Here is a 17,097-nt window from a genome sequence, read left to right on the forward strand (position 1 = left end):
GAGTGCTGGCTGTTGCTTGGCCACCTTCAGGTGACCATGCGGCTAGCCTCTCTTCAGTGCCTGCCACAGGCTTTCTTTGAATTTCTGAGAAACAGGATTCTGAGAAGCCGGCAGCAGCTTTGCTTTCCCCCGTCACAGTGTCAGGGCTTACACATTTTGCTGGCCCACCACTTTCCCTTCAAGCCTTTCACATGGTTTTAAAACATGTTTCATTTTATTTCATGCACACTGGTGTTTCACCTGCATGTTTGTCTGTGTGAGGGTGTCAGGTCCTCCGGAACAGTCGGTTTGAGCTGTCCTGAGGGTGCTGGGAATTGAACCTCGGTCTCTGGAAGAGCAGCCAGTGCTCTTAACCACTTAACTTCTCTCTAGTGCACTGTCCCTCTGGTTGGCCCTCTGGTCTGGGCTCTAGTGCAGGCTAGTGTGGACTGAAGCCGCAAAAGCTGCTCTTTCAGGCAGAACCTTGAGCCCAGTAGCTGATGGTATCCCAGGTTTCACTGGTGAGTTGTGGGCCTCAGGGCTGAGCACAGTGTCCAAGACAGTAGCTGCCCCATGAGTTGTGTGTAGGCCAACCAGGTGTTATCACACACAATACTGCTGCAGGGCTGACAAGCCAAGCTGGGAAATGACCCGAGCTAACCTTCCCATTGTCCCTCTTCACTGGGAGAGGGGCTAGAGATAGCCCTGGCATCTCCAGGGTGACTGGGACAGGCAGGGCTGACAGACATTAACATTTCCCAACATCGGGTTCCATCCCAGGCCTCTGGCTTTTGCCACGTTCCAGCTGGAGCAAAATGTCAGTGGCTTTTCTACCCCAGCATTGCTGCCTGTGCTGTTTGCTCATCTGCTGAGCCCTTCATCTCTCTGGTTAGACTGCAAGTCCCAAGAAGCTGGAGACCCATCTTTTCATGGTGAGTCTTCAGCTCAGCAAAGTGTTCGACACATGTGAAATCTTCAGTAAACAGGAGTAGCTGAGGCGTAGGCCCTCTTTTCCGAGAGGGCAGGGTGACCTCAGTGTGTATACGGATACACACAGTAGTGGGAAGGATGAGAAAGGCCTGTGTTCTCGAGACAGATCGAAGATGAGCCCCACTAGCTCGGGCAAGGGAGAAAGAACCTTTCGCAAAGCTTAAAGCCACCTCCACCAGTTAGCTTTGCCTGTGATGCTGCAAATGCGGAAGGCTTGGTGGGACACCTCTGTTCCACAGCGTCTGCTGTTGTGCGACTTGGGTCCTGTAACTCTTGACTAGGGAATGAACACAGAACAGACACACAGACACCCACACAGTGGAGTTGGGAGTCTGCTACTGCCCCACCCAGAAACTGTGTTTATTAGGCACAGCACAGAGGAAGGGGTGATCTAGTCCCTGAGGGAGGGGAGCAGTCGCGGGCCGTAAACATCTTTGCTTGCACACATGGCCAATCAACTATGAACACTCACACTCGCAGTCAGGAAGAAACCTTTGCTGTTCCTTTGTGCTTCGCCTGGGGGAGGCCGAGCGGCACTCAGGCCATGGAGTTCTCACCTGGCAGTGTGTATGTCAGCAACACACATTCAATCAGGGCTCGGCTCACTCACGGGGCAAAGCAGAGGCAAACTGTGAGGTCTCGGGATGCAATGTGGGTTGAAGGTGGACACAGTCTCCCCTAAGCGCTGCCTGGCTGGAGAAGACTGAGGAGCAGGGCTCTCGGAGAGAAAGGGGGATGGAAGCAGCCCTGGTGGGAGGTAGGGTGGAGTGGGAACACGCTCTGTAGGGTAAAGAAGAGGTTCTCTGCTTTTAGAGGCGGCATGAGCTAGAGATATAGGGGAATAGGCCACTAGCCACACCGAGCAGAGAGGGACAAGGGCAATTCGCCCTTATTTACAGTGGGCTAACTGAAGGATGGGAGGCTATGAATTGGGAAGCTGAGAGGCTATGGACCAGGGTTAGGGACAAGGGCAGAGATGGCTATGCCATGCTGAGGGCCAGGATGCTGTGGGGTAGTTGGGAGAATGTCCATCTCTCTGCATGGCGGTCTTCACTGGTTGTAAATCTTTTGCAGGAAGGTGGCACTCTTTGCAGCTCCATCCCCCCATTTTTCTTAACTACAGGGAGAATTCTGACGCTGGGTTCCCATGGTCACTGTGGTCTCTGAGTGTACTCCACTGGCTGTCACTGAATGTTTGGTGAGGTCCTTCATGAAGGGCCACCCCTCACAGCAAAGTGCCTCCTTGAGGGGTGGGGTAGGTGGGTAGAAGAGATACAACCTCTGTAGCTGCCAATGCTACCAAACACCCGTTCACAGCATTTCCTGAGCAGGAAGTAGGCTTGCTCACTGCTCACCACAGGGGGCGGGTGGCTGACTGATGCCAGACTCCTGCCCCTCCTCCCAAGCTGGATGGAGACCTTCATCTGTGCTTCCTTCAACTGCGGGTGCCTCTCCCTGAGGCAGACATGTCTCTCCTATCCTTTCTGGAATTTAAGGTGCTGTTGGGAGTCTTTAGCAAACAAGCAGTCTCTAGAGGATAATCAGCTGTGTCTCTGTAGATACATACAAATGGGTAGATGTGGAAAGAGCCCTCCTTGTAGGAATGTTGTCTATTCCCAAGTCCTTCTTACAACAGGTATGCTCAGAGTTGAGAAGTGCCTGGTGGCACAGATCCTTAAGAGTATGTTGGCTGGCAGATGCACATTCCAGAGTCCAAGTCCCACTCCGGAGTGCCAGAAGCCACTCTCACAGGGCAGTGGCCACAGGAGCCAGCTGGCAAGTGGGTAGGCCTGAATCCCAAAACTCACACGAAGAAGGGCTGTCAAGCTTTGGGTGGGCCCTGGGTCATCTCAGCTAGTGCAGCCCTGCCTTGCCTGATGGCTTTACCCAGCCAGGCACCTTGGCTGCCTCCCTTTGCCTTTCCCTTCAAGCCAGGCTCATCCTTTGGCTTGGAATGAGGAGGTTCAGCAGGGAAGCAGCCAGCAACACCAGCCCAACCCGAAGGAAAACTCAGGGAAACGGCTAGCACTGGCCTAGGATGCCCCTGAGGTAGAAGTGGGATTCAAACCCCAGATCCTCCGGGTGTCCTCGGGCAGAGCTGGGCTAGGTTGGAGGAAGTTCCTCGAACACTGGTCAGCTGGGGACAAGAGTGAGGCACTTCTGGACACATGTGGCAATTAGCCTAGAGAAGCTTGGGTTGAGCGAGCTAGTCCCTGTACTCTAGTGACGGCTTGTAGCTGCCGGATGTGTTGTGCTCAGTGGCCGCGAGGCTGGGACCCTGAACCTGCCGAGGATGGGCACAGCACATCTTCAATGACTGCCCACTTGCTAGCTCCAGGCTTCATCAAAATGACAGGTGCCCTCCTCCACTCTTGTTCTTCCTATGTGCCACTAAGATGTAAAGTGCTCTGACCAACATCCCGACCCCTAGCCAGTGGCAAAGCTGGAGACTAGAATGGCAAGGGAACGGCAAGCTGTCTTGGAACAGAGGCGGAGCAGGGCTGCCTCAGGATGGGGCCCCACATCACGAGGGGTCTGCAGCTCATATGGTCAGTGAGAGGGGAGACTTCTTCCTTTAGGGGCTCCTCCAGAACTATGATCAGCCCTGAAATGGCTCCACCACTCACTTCACACCTGTGATTCAAATGTCCTAACCTGTGTAACCCTTGCTGAACTGGCAAATGTAGAGCAGCAGTCTACGGAGGCTATGACATGCTGCAAAGGAAGGAAATGCAGGTGAGGTAGATCATGGCTAGCAGCTTCTGTGCTTGCTGGACCTCGGAGCTAGGTCCCTGGAAGAAGCGGATGTTATCTCAATTCTCATTAGTCCTTTATTAGAGCACATCAAACGGGATCACTCTGCTAAAAGAGGAGTCATTTCTGCCATCAGTATGAGTTCAAGCATGAAGCCTCATGAGGACAGTGGTGGCACTCCTGAGGTCCCATTAGCTAGATGAACTGAGCCTCATGAACAGAATGACAACATAGCCACCAGCCTGGCTATATAGAACTTGATATTTCTTTTCAACAAGACAAAAACAGTTTTGAGCCTGACAGAGGAAGCTGTGTGATCTGTGAAAAGGCCTGGTGTGACAGCTCTCCACGCATGTGGCCTCTTCTCCAGACTCCATTTCCCAGCAGTTCCTGCTCTGGATAAGTGCAGAGGCCAGGGATGAGTTTCCAGGGAAGGAAGATGGACCTAGCTGATGCAGGGCCACAGCTGATGCACCCCGCTCTGTTCTTTCGTGGCCATTGGGAGAGCTTTTACAGAGCAAAAAGCAACCTGCACCTGCACTGGCAGGTTAGAGCTAGACTTTTGCATTTGTTCTGCTTTTCTGACACTAAAGGCACTCCTGGCACGCTGGTCCGGCACAGCCGACCCGTGCTCAGATTCACCCTACGAAAGGAAGTAGGCAGCAGGGAGGAGGCTGCCTTGCAGAGACATATTCATTTGGCAGTGTGGTCATTTCTCTTCCAGTTGCAGGTAGCGCAGAACCGCAGGTCATCTTGCCAAACTAAACCAGGATGGTCCCACAAACCAAACTGAGGCACCCCCGTAAGACAAGGCAAGTCTGTAACCCTCTGTGTAGCACACAGGTGTGTTTTAACTCACACATCCAATCTGATCAGAGAGGACTGCATGAAACATAGAAACATGTATTAAAAAAAAGTAGATGACAATGGGGCTTAATCTAAGCTTGGCATATATAAAACTGTATTTAGCTGCTATAATCAAAATGTGAGAGATTAAAACTAACGATTAATGTGGTTAAAGGAAAAGGTTCTATATCTCCAGGATTTTAAAATGTGCAATTCGACAGAAGTACCTGATAAAGTAACAGGGAAGGAATGCATTCCACACCAGCAACGTACGTAACAGAAGGGGAAGCAATGTTCAACAAGGAAGAATGGAGTCACTTAGAATTTCCATTCCTGTTTCTTCCAAGGAAAGAGTGGCCTGATTGTGGACTACACATTTCAGTGTGAACCCAGGAGTTCTCATGTGGCACCCACACAAGCACAGGATAAAGGGGGGCATGTCTTGGGCATGGGCAGGTAGACTGAAGCCGCCTGTCAAATGCCCATTCAAATGGCAAGGAATCAGTCCATCACCCTCTTGGACTGGTAGGTGCCAATAACATTCCTGGGCGGCACTGTCCCAGACCTGAAGAGATGAGCCAATACTTCCTATCTTAGGTATCTAAGGGTACTGACACTACTGTGAGTCAAGCCTTCAAGTAGAGGGGCTGATGCCAACCTTCCCTCGGGAGATGGATGCTTGTTATATAGTAGCCCTGGTTCCTACAGTGTCTTCATGGGACATGTGTGGTAGCAGCCTCCTCAGGGTGCTGAAAGGACGAGTCAGAGGAGTGGGCAAAGCTCATCAGGAACTGGCTGAGCCTTGCCATGTGAGCCATCAGCCCTGCTATCCAGTGCAGCTAAGGAGAAGCCCACACAGCAGCTGATTTGGGTGTCCCTATTTTCCAAAATGGAGTGAGCATCATGACATTAGCAGACTTATCTGCAGAGAAATACAATGGTATTAATGGGAGGGACACTGTCCAGAGGCTCTGCTGCTCTCTGAGAAGGACAGAAAGCAGAGGTAGAAGGTGCGGCATCTGTCAGCACCCTCACGGTCCCTAGCTTTGTGTCTGATCTAGCTCTGTACTCTGCCAACAGAGGAGCTGTCTCACCTATACCTAGCCCAGGCCAGGGCCACCAGACAGGCGGCTGGATGCAGAGTTGACAGCTGAGAGTGTGTGTGTGTGTGTGGGGGGGGCTGAATAGGAGCATCCTTATGGCACCTGGAATGTTCTTTAGGAAGCCTGCTCCCACAGAAGGGACTCCAGGTCTAATTCCCAGGGGCATCTGGCTCTGGGAGATGTGAATGTGGTTTTCCTCTGTGCTCCTCACTCAACAGGCCACTGTAGATCTGAAACATGCTCAGAAATCTGATAGTAGAGCTTTGGACACATTTTCCAATTCAAGGACATTAGCCCTGGGACGCCTAAAGCTACCACAGCACAGACTGGCTCACAGCCACCTTGCTTCCTGGTTGTGAAATACAGTTGTTCAGGGAGGAACAGTGCGTAGCTGAAGTTTATTCAGCTTAGGGCCCAGAAATGTATTCATGCCAAACCAGAATCTGATTCCTAATCTGAGAGCCTGCTCCTGATGCTCACTGACCCAGCCCTGGGAGCTGCTGATGCTCACTGACCCAGCCCTGGGAGCCGCTCACTTGTTCTGCTCTTTGTTCTGCTGTAGCCAAGTCTGTGGTTGGGCTCCCAAGGCAGGAGGGAGGCTGCCTACCCAAATTCCACACAGTACCAACAATCTTTCTGTGGATGAAGCTTGATAAGAAGGGTCTTGGACCAGCTTTTCCTTCTAGAGGAACTGACAGAGCTGCTAAGAGGAGGGGTGGAAGACATGGGGCTCTGGTTGTGTCTGGTGTGTCTGACGGCGAGTATGGAGTTGGGTACCTGACCTAGCCCTAATTCAGAGTGAGGGTCAAAGGGTCAGGTAAGGGCCTGGAAAGCTCTATCTGCATTTTGGTGAACATAGTGCACTGAAGAGTTCCAGTGGGTTGAACCAATGTGAAATGCATGCTGGGAAAGAAACATTGGTTCAGTAGGGTCTCCATTGCTAGAGTCCCTGTATTCAGATGTCCAAGGGGCTCACAATAGTAAAGCCAGAGTCCTTGCTACTGTCGTCATCGGGGCTGGAGCTGGAGTTGCTGGAGGAAGCCGAGGCTGGGCACATCAGTGGGTCTGAGAACACCAGTGGGGAGCAGGCTGGGACTCGACTTTTCCCAGATGTGTTTCTAAGGGTGAGAAGGGGCTGGGCCTGGCCTGAGAAGGCCCCTCTGGCACTGCGTCCCTCCTCCTCTTTGGAAACCAGGATGAAGTCATCTGAGGTCACCCCACCGGTGCACGCTGACATCTCTGAAGGGGCCTGTGAAGTAAACCAGAGAAAGAGGATGGTAACAGCAAGACTGACAACCCTGAGCAGAGGAAAAGGACGGTGAAGGAATGACGGCACTGAACAGAGGCCTAGGAGTGGAGTGGCTATGAAGGTGTCCAATTTGGAAAGGTGCCAGGCTGATCCTGCTGCTCTACGGCAGGGGCAAAACCAAGGAGACAGAATTCAGTCCATAATTATTTTCCCCTTGGCAAATTTTGAGTGGATTTTTACAGTTTAGCTGACAGACAATAATTAACTATTGACATACATAAAGGTTTGGGGTTAGCTGGGTATGGAAGCTCAGACCTTTATTCCTAGCATTTGAAAAGTAGCTTGGTATACGAAGTGAGACACTGTCTAAAAAATAAATAAATAAAAAATAAAGTTAGCTAGCAAAGCTCTAATCTTGCCAAGACCATCCGGTAGCAGCTGGTGGGTACACCTTACCTCAGCATGGTGCTGCATGCTGACAGGCTCTACACCTGCCTCCCCTGCCCCGCTGTGCTCTCCCCACTGCTCTACAGAGAGAAGGCCCCTGGAAGTGCTCCCTGGGTCTTTGGGCCAGATACAGGGCCTGGGAAGGGACTCAGCAGCACTTCTAAGGGAATCTTGCCTCTGGGCCTGTCTTTGGTGACACTGGGGCTGACTCAGGCACTTTCCACCTCTAACATTCACAACTTAAGATGGTGAGCTGGTGCAGCTGAGTGTGGCGGCACATGCCTTTAATCCCAAACTCAGGAAGGCAGAGGCAGGCAAATCTCTGTGAGTTAGAGGCCAGCCTGGCCTACAAAGCAAGTCCAAGACTATATACAGAAAACCTGTCTCAAAAAACAAACAAACAAACAAACAAACAAACAAACAAACAGACAGACAAACAAACGAAGGAAGGAAGATGGTTAGCCAGGAGGCAGAATCGGCTTCCTTAAGCTTATAATAGTCCCTGGGGGTAGCATTTTAAGTTCTGAAGCTGCTGGTGCTGAGAATGTATTAGTTCCTACAGAGATAGAAAGAAACAATCTAGATAAGGAAGCCATTCTAGATAAGGAAGTTTTATTGAAAATGGAATTCACTTAAGGGTGCTTGACAGAGACTTTGTGAGTTGAGGGTAAGAAATCCAACACTGTCTTTATTACTATCTCTGTTTGAGGTGTTCCTGGCTAGGGCCATGTGCCTGCCCTCCAGATGCTTACAGTGAGCAGTTAAAGCTGACTGGGAGTCAACCTGGGCTCAGAAGTGACCTCTCTGAGTGGACCTTATCTTATGTGACTGCCAAAATGTGATGTAAGCTTTGTTCATTACAATTTCATCTTCATGCTAATTTCTTTGTCATAAATGAAAAGTTCTTATTAGTTTTGTTTTTGTTTTATTTTTTAAACTTTCAGAGCTGGTGTCTAACTTATGATCTTTCTGTTTCAGGCTTCTCAGTCCTCAGATTACAGCGATACACCAACATGCCAGGCAGCTGACCTCTAGTTTTAAACAGAAACAATGTATGAAGCAGTGTGACCTTACAGCTGCATGCATGTGCCCAGATCTAAGTGCTACAGCCAGCCTCTGAGTCGTGGTTACCCACAACACACCCCTTGCTGCCACTGCTCAGAGATAAGCTTCTTAGGGCGCCGGCCCAGGTGGCTGTTCCCTCAGTGCGCCTGCTTTGTGCTCACTAGAGGGCAAGGGCATTGCGTTTGGTTACAAGTTCTAGCAACTGGGGTGGGGTGCCTTTTCAGTGATTTCCCAATGGCACTTAGTCTAAGTGAGTGGCCACAGCCCATTGCTTTGCCTTTTCCAAGCTCTGTTTCCTCTGCTGCTCAGGGCAGAAGCTGAGACACACCGAGGGGCATCCACTTGGCACCTGACTTGATGGCTGTGCAGTGCTGTCATCTGAACAAATACACAGGCATTTCTCAGACTTTGGTTTGGCAGGTGGGTGGGCCGATGAGTAGCTGGCTAAGAGTCCCAGTGCCGTGAGGAAGAACCTGGGCCAGGGGTATCTGGGAGACCAGGGGACTGCTCGTCCTGGCCCAGCAGATTTCTGGATTTAAAGGACACTTTCTTTTTGTATCCTGGTAGATTCGGGGTCCTGGGAATTGCTGATTTTAAGTGAGCAGACAGACAAATCAAAACCAGCACTTCTAGAGGGAGATTTAAAAATTCTACTACCATTTTTTGAGAAATACATGAGACGATTCAGAACTTTGTCAAACTATACTAATACTATACTAATTGCAAGTCAGTCTATGGGATTCAGGTAAGAACATCAAAGAGGCTTTAAATTTCTTGGCTGAAAAGGGCTATGAGGTTTGTAAGGGAAAAGCACAGGCGTCCAAGGAAACGGGATCAAGCAGCTTTACAATATGTCAAGGACAAAGCCTTAACCAAGACAGTATGTTGACGATCTGCCAGTTAGCCGTTTTCAACACCTACAAGCAGCTGTGAGAATTCCTAGGCATGGCTGATTCCCATTCTATTTGCATTCTTAAATTTTAGTTAATCACAAAACTCTACTATGATAAGTAACCGATTTCTTTTAATGGGGCGAACAGTGTAAGCAAGCTTTTATAAAGCTCGAGGAGCTGCTGCTGGACACTAGTGCTTTAGGCCTGCCAGACCGAAATACGTGATTTGATCTGGATGGACAGGGAAGAGGAGGTCGCAGCTGGCGAGTCAGCTTAGATGCTCTGTCCTTGAAGAGTGACGTCAGTTTCTGTAAACAATTATATTTTGTGTCCCAAGGATGAAATCATGCTTAATCAAAGGTGAAAAACCGAACAACAGCAACAAAAACTTGACTACAGGCAGCCACGGACAGCGAGCACCTCCCACCGGCTCTCTAGTGTTCTGCAGACACAGGGCAGTGCAATGCTGTCTGACAAATGGTCACATAATAGAGTGCCAGGCCTGCTCGCTAGTTCCCCCGTGTAACTCTAAAACCTTGAAAGACATACAGCCCAGCTATATTGCTTCCTTAAGAATTAGCGTATGACTGAACTCGTGTCCGCAGGCAGGAAGGCCTCTTCAGACAGAGTCCCCTGCTCAGTGCTCGAGAAGCACTGTGGGGGCTGAGTCAGTGCTGTGGTAAGAGCGCTCTCTAGGTTATGAGCACCCTCTAGGCTGGCTTTGCAGAGGTCTCTTCACATAGGCCCACTGAAACAACAGTGCCTGCCCTCGAGAACTGAGTTGGGCACTGGAATTAGGAAAACGACTGCCTATATAGATTTTAGTCTGTTGTCTTTATGATCCAAGCAGCAGTCTGGAAACAGAGGCTTTGGTGTCCTTGTAGGAGACTAAATATGGAAAGGGGGCTGTCAGGCTTCTCTAGGAGGTAAATGTCTTAAGAAAGTAGCAGTAGAGGGCATCTGAGGAGAGACTGCGATAAAAGGAAATGGCACAGCTGGCACTGCAGTCAAACCTGTGGCCTTGACCTTGCCTATAAAGAGTCTGCAGCTGCCTTTGATTCTTGCCCTGTTTTAGAATAGATTTTATGCCTTACTCAGAGGAAGTAAGAACAGACAGGCTTCCAAATGTGTACTGCCTTACAGGGGAGGATGGCAGACAGTCAAGGGAAAGCCAGACAGCTGAAAACAGTGGTGTGGGCAATTTTTAGTGATTCGTATAAATAAACTCATGGCACACAGTAGGACCCCAGGCTTAGAGAGCACATGTGAAGGCATAGGATAAACTGATAAAACTGCATTCAAAGAAAGTCACACCTGTGTCCCATTGGTGAGGGTGGTGTAGGCCAGGGCATGCTGCCCGGAGAGGCCTGGCAAGAAGGTTGAACAGTCAAGCTCTACTTAAATGTCTGCCGGTTTCTGTGGATACTTTTATAGATGGCTAGAGGCCTCCTGCAGAACAGCAAGATCAGGAGAGGCCACAAGAAGACATCAGCTAAGGACCTCTTTAGCTGACCCAAAATGAGAGTGCACCTGCTTTTATTTCCAGACACAGCATGAGGACCTTAGTTAACTGGCAAGACTACATGGGTCACTTGCAAGCTCAGAGTCACCTTTGGGCCACACTGTGGTCTATCTCACTGTCATTCTTTTATTTTATTTTTAGTTTTTTCATGCATTTATTTAGAAAAGTTAAAAACAATCAACTATATGAAGGGTTACAGAAAATCATGATCAAGGGATTATCAGCTATATTACTACAACCACTGAAAATGTCATTATTTTTTTCATTTAGCATACTCATAAAATTTAGCTAAATTCAAACTTCAACTTTAGATGTATGCTCCCACTAAAATTACCTTATATAGTATGTAGTGGTACACAAACAGAGGGATTCAGACAGCATCACTGTTCATGTGAAAACTGTGACAACATAAAGATTAATACTATTACAATTATTAAATTTTATAAAACTAAATTGCTATGAAAAAAGAATTTAATTTATTCTTGAACTAGTAGCCAAAATAAATAAAGCACATGGAAAGTACTGATAATTATTATTTATACAGCACTAAAGTGGAAATATATGGAACATCAAGAAATACATACCTATCATGTCTAGCTAGTATAATACCTAAGGATTGTTAACAGATTCTTTGTGAAGAGAAACTTGTTGACACTGAAGGCTGACAGTTGATTTTTTCTTTTTTTATTTATATTTTTATTAATTACAGTTTATTCACTTTGTTTCCCACCTGCAGCTTCCTCCCTCCTCCCTTCCCAATCTCACTCTATCTCCCTCTTCTCCACCCATTGCCCTCCCTCAGTCCAATGATAGGGGAAGTCCTCCTTCCCTTCCTTCTGATCCTAGTCAATCATGTCTCATCAGGAGTGGCTGCATTGTCTTTCTCTGTGGCCTGGTAAGGCTGCTCCCCCTCAGGGAGGAGGTGATCAAAGAGCAGGCCAATCAGTTCATGTCGGAGACAGTCCCTGTTCCCATTACTATGGAACCCACTTGGACACTGAGCTGCCATGGACTACATCTGTGCAGGGGTTCTAGGTTATCTCCATGAATGATCCTTGGTTGGAGTATCAGTCTCAGGAAAGACCCCTGGGCCCAGGTTTTTTGGTTCTGTTGCTCTCCTTGTGGAGCTCCTGTCCTCTCCAGATCTTACTATTTCCCACTTCTTTCATAAGATTCCCTGTGCTCTGCCAAAAGTTTGGCTATAAGTCTTAGCATCTGCTTTGATATCCTGCAGGGTAGAGTCTTTCAGAGGCCCTCTGTGGCAGCTGATTTTTACCGACAGGAAGCAAAGTCAGTCTAGAAGCTGTGAAGAGTGAGCTATTAATTTCCAGTTCAGTAGGCCAGCATCAAGGCTAGCATTGGCTTTCTTTAGACTGAGTCATATGCAGAAGAGCAGGTATTTAATGTTTCTTGGGGTGCGTAATAGTTTCTTGTGTTGAAAAACACACTCACTGTCATTCTTTATAGGAATCCACAACACGGCCCTCTTTGAGATGCTACCCCGAAGGTCTTCCTCAAGGGCCCTGGTCTGAGCTAACACAGGAAGCCTGGCATTGAAGTTAGAGTTCAGCTAAGAAAATGTTAAGGATCCTGTGCACTCTGGCAGGACACCTGCTTGTGGGGCTCTGAGGGCCCAGGGCATGCACATATCTAAGTAGGTGGAGAAGAACCAGGGGCTTGTCTGCTTTAGAAATCACTGCTTCCCTGTGCTCCTAGTTGCTTCCTGTAAGAAACGCTCAGGAGCACCTTTGCTGTGGTTACTGGCTCTGCACTCACCAAGGGCCGCACACACTGTTCTCTGCCTGTTCTCACAGCTATGAAAACCAGGAAGGCCTGTTCCCAGCTCAGCACAGCTGGAACATTTTAAGTGCAGCAAATGCTTATTGTTCCTGAAAGAATTTTTTTATGTAGTATTTTCACAGTTAACTAAAAAAATCATGTTAATTTTAAAACTGCCAATTAAAAGTAGTTGGCGGGTCTATATGCAACAATGTTTACATACATCTGGGAAGGGAAGAGAAATTTGGAAAACTTATCAGATTAAAAAGCCAATGTTGCATATACTCAGGTAAAAATGCACTCACACAGCTTCGCAACCATTTTCAAAGAGCTTTACAAGTCAACTAGAGTTCTGCCATCTGGAGGAAAACCCTTAAAACTGTAAAAAAAAATTTCAATTCCATGCAGGGATTTTGCTAAGGTTCATTTTTAAGGATGAACTTTGTAAGTTGATTTTTAAGAAATGTCATTGAAACACCAGTCCTGATTCTACATACATATCTATGATCCCAGCACTTGGGAGGGTGAGGCTGGAGGATCTCATGTTTGGGGCTAGCCCAGGCTATATGGTGAGGCCCTGCCTCAAGAAATCAAACAAAATCATTACAACTTTAAACCACTGGTTGCAGAGAGCCATTGAGATGCCTCAGAGGGCAAAGGTGTCTCCTGCAAGCCGGACAGCCTCAGTTTGATCCCTCGGAACCACGCAGAAGGTGGTTCCTAACCAAGACTAGGAAGCTGTCCTTGAATCCTCATATGTATGTTACACATGAAGAATAAAAATGAAATGAAGTTGAAGTTGGACACGAACAGCAGTTTTTGGTGGAGGAGCTACAGCTTTACTGCAGGGATGCAGGCCTCCTGGCCATCCTCCCTTCATGCCTTTGTGCTCTCTCACTGACAAACAGGTAGGACTAAGCAAACAAGGGAACCCTAAGACCCTTCCAGCCAGAACCCTGTCAGAATGACTCACAGATGGTGCTGACACCTGCCAGGGGAGACTGGCAACTAGGGCTCTCAAGCAGAGACTATATTCCAGTTTTAAAGAGTTGTTAAAACAAAAGCAAGCAAACAAACAAAAGCAGAATGAAAAGCCCAATCGTGACAGAGATAGTCATTTGTAGTGGTAGAGTCTATGGGATCTACTGTCGGACTTTCACAGAGGACACTCCCTTGTCTACCAGGTAGACAGTAATGAGTTCTTCCCCATGAAGGGAAGAGAAGGACTTTGATGAGACGGTAACTAGCCAGGAGAAATCCACTCCAGGCACATTAGGAAAGCTTCCAGAGGCCCCCCAGTGTCAGTGGACTGGAGACAGAGCTGGAAGGAACCGGCCAGTCACTACATCAGACACCTGACTTCTCATCTCACAGAGTGGCTGCAGGCTCAGACCAATGCTGCCACACACAGGCTTGTGCAACACGCACTGTTACTCTCAGACCTACGAATGTCCCCTCCAGATCTGGATCACAGCCTATACAACAGGTTGGCACTTAGAGCTTAGGTGTTAGGTCACAGCTGAACTTCCTATGTGATGGCCTGAAGTACTTTGAAAGGACCATCTTTATTCAGAACTTTGAAGAACTATGTTCACTTCATGAAAGCCCATTCTCATCAGTACTCATCAAGACTCCTGTACCTGCTTGCTGGCCCTAGGAACCTGGTTGCCCTGGTCCTGGCCACTGGAGCAGTAGTGGTCATCAGCGATGGTGATCTGTGCATTCTCCTCAGCCTCCAGCTGGCTCTGGTTGAAGCGCAGGGAACCTTTCAGGATGTCTTTGATCTATTTTCAAAGGAGAAGATAACAAAAAGATAAATGAGTTTGTAGCTAAATGCCAGGCAAATAACACATATATTTGAAGCAAGCTTGTCATTGACCTGCTTTTCTCCAGTAATTTCCTTCATTTGTAGCTCCAGTTGCCTTCAGTCACTCATGTTCTTGAAAGAATAGGTCCCAAGTTTTAAGTTAGTCTATGTTAGTCTGAGTAGTATGATGAAATATCTTGCCATCTCTAGCAAGACAAGAAGAGCTAGGATGGGAAGCAACCCAACATGCAGGCTGTCCATGCCATGTGCTCTGCTCTCCTGCTCATCATATCAGCTACTCTGCATCACAGCACTGCTACACCGTGACCAAACACTGGACCACAGCAGTGCCACACAGACACTGCACCACATAGTAACTATGACCATCATTATCATCCCTGTATATTTTGTAGATAGATTACCAGACCTGATGTGGATGTAAAGCATAAACACAATGGGTCTGGAAAGAGGAAGTAGAGGGTAGGGGATGGGGGTACAGAAAACCCGTTTGGTCTACAAGCCAGTCCGATTGAATTCCCAGGAGTAAGGAGGTGAGAATCAGAAGGAACTATATCTGGGCTGGTAACAGTGAGAGAAGATAATGGCCCTAATATGTACTACATGCTGTAAGATGCCTTCTCGGAGCAGGCAGTGGGTGCTGCCCCACGGAACACACAAACAGTGGCAGGGTAGTGCACATACCTGTTTTAATCCTGCCAAGGAAACCAGAATTTGATCTTCTTTTTCCAAATTCTCTTGTAATACCACATCTTGAATATTTACTGAAAAAAGAAAAATGACATTTTATAACAAATGCTCTATACACAACCTCTATGCTGGCACACAGCGTTAGAGAACTATCACTAAGGGTATTCTGCAGACTGCAGATGGAGGGCAGGGGGACAGCACTGTGCCCAGCAAGCACATCCTACATGCAGTCTCACCTCTCTCACTTCCTGAATGTGCTGACAATGACAGGCGTGTTCAACGCTGATGAGACAATAGGGAACCTCTCACTAACCTACGCTTTGGCCAGAAATCTGGAGTCCTTGTCCCAGTTCTATGAGGACATGTTCTTACTTGAGCATTTTCTTCACCACCTCACAGCTCAATGGAGCTTAACCTGTTTCCTTCTAAAGATAAAGTCCTCCTACATATCTAAAATCAATAAAGAGGTTGTTTTGGGCATTTGTAAAAATATATCATGCTACCAAATCAATGAAACATTAATAGTAAGAGCAGAAACTCATGGCACAGAGACCTTGAATATCAATGCCTCTGGAACCAGCTTGCTTTAATCCAGTGTCTTTAAAGCAGGATGTTTCTGTTCTCTAGAAACCTCAGACCATAGTTATTTCCTTCACATCTGACCCAAGGGACCAGTCAAACCAGTGCTGACCATCACTGACACCCAGGCACCTACTGACATATTGCAATGGTTTATACAGGACTACTGTGGGGTAGAAAGGCACTACTAAAACACATTTTACACAAGATGCTGATAGGCATGCCACTTTTGAGAATCACTCTAAATAGTTTCATAATCCATAAACTTTTTTTGTTTGTTTTTTCAAAACAAGGTTCCTTTGTGTAACCTTGGTTGTACTGGAATCACTTTGTAGACCAGGCTGGCCTCAAACTCAGAAAGATCCATCTGCCTCTGCCCCTCCAAGTGCTGTGATCACAGGTGTGTGCTACTGTGCCTAGCTAATCCATACAACTTTTAAGTTCTCTAAATCCCATGGTTTAGAAATTATCCAACTTATAATTCCTTAAATGTTACACGCTTTCCTTGAGACCTGCCTGAGGGACATGTGCTCCATGTGTGCCTGCCTTCTGGCATCCCCTTTTCATGTAGACCCAAAGCACACCACCACCCCTACACTTCCCCCACTAAAAGCCCTTGTCCCCACTTCCCAGACAGGGAGCCTGGACTCCCACCACCACCCTCTTGCACCCTTGTATAATTCCTCTATCCATGCTGTCCATACATGGGCCCTCTAGACAGAACCTAGACCCATGCCAGTAATCCACTCAGCCTCGCAACCGGTAGCTCGCCCCCTCTAGGAAGAGGCACTAGACAGACACACGGCAGTATTCCACATACCGTCACCACCTGCCCTGGAAACACATGTCCCCATGCCTGCCTTTGTAAGTTCATTCTAGCACTCCCTTTTTCAGGAAGGCCTAACTCATACTATGACCCATCCAGCCCTGCTCAGCACTCTTAAACTCCCAACTCTAGGCAGGGAATCTAGACTTCCTTTAGAACCCATACCATGTCAGCTCCACCCTCCCCCACTGCTTACACTTGGCTTCTTTTCTAGCTAGACAGTAACGATTCATACCACCAATTCTACCCATCCCCAAGACCTGAGGACCACCCTTCTCCAGGAAGGTTCAGTAGATGTGGACCGGAAACTCCATCAACCCACACGATCTGCCAGAGGAACAGGTGTCCAGTGCGTCCCCTACCACCCTTTGCCTTTCCTTTTCAGGTAGGATCCTAGACTTGCATTGCCAACTCTACCTGTGCCAACTCCTTGTGCCTGAGGGACAGTTCTGAGTACTTGCTTTGGACTCCTGAAAACTGGCAATGAAGATCTTCTGGATGTGTAGAAGGTCTCTCACTGGGCTTAGAAACTTAGCTTAGCTCCAGCTGA

At 48.0% G+C, this 17,097-nt stretch overlaps 1 protein-coding gene across 5 annotated transcripts in view; it reads right to left on the reverse strand.

Annotated features, from left to right (window-relative positions):
* Positions 1 to 3,777: 3,777 nt before the first annotated feature.
* Positions 3,778 to 17,097, reverse strand: part of Tbc1d5 (TBC1 domain family member 5) — a 434,903-nt gene continuing 421,583 nt past the window's right edge. For all 5 annotated transcript variants that reach the window (XM_060369652.1, XM_060369648.1, XM_060369651.1 and 2 more), the window contains 3 exons: positions 15,137 to 15,216; positions 14,268 to 14,411; positions 3,778 to 6,921 (listed from right to left, as the gene is read on the reverse strand). In XM_060369652.1, the coding sequence (XP_060225635.1) occupies positions 6,628 to 6,921; positions 14,268 to 14,411; positions 15,137 to 15,216 (518 nt within the window). In that variant the 3' untranslated portion in view covers positions 3,778 to 6,627. The remainder of the gene's footprint in view (positions 6,922 to 14,267; positions 14,412 to 15,136; positions 15,217 to 17,097) is intronic.

Source organism: Meriones unguiculatus, chromosome 16 (assembly GCF_030254825.1).
Source record: "Meriones unguiculatus strain TT.TT164.6M chromosome 16, Bangor_MerUng_6.1, whole genome shotgun sequence".
Taxonomy (NCBI): domain Eukaryota; kingdom Metazoa; phylum Chordata; class Mammalia; order Rodentia; family Muridae; genus Meriones; species Meriones unguiculatus.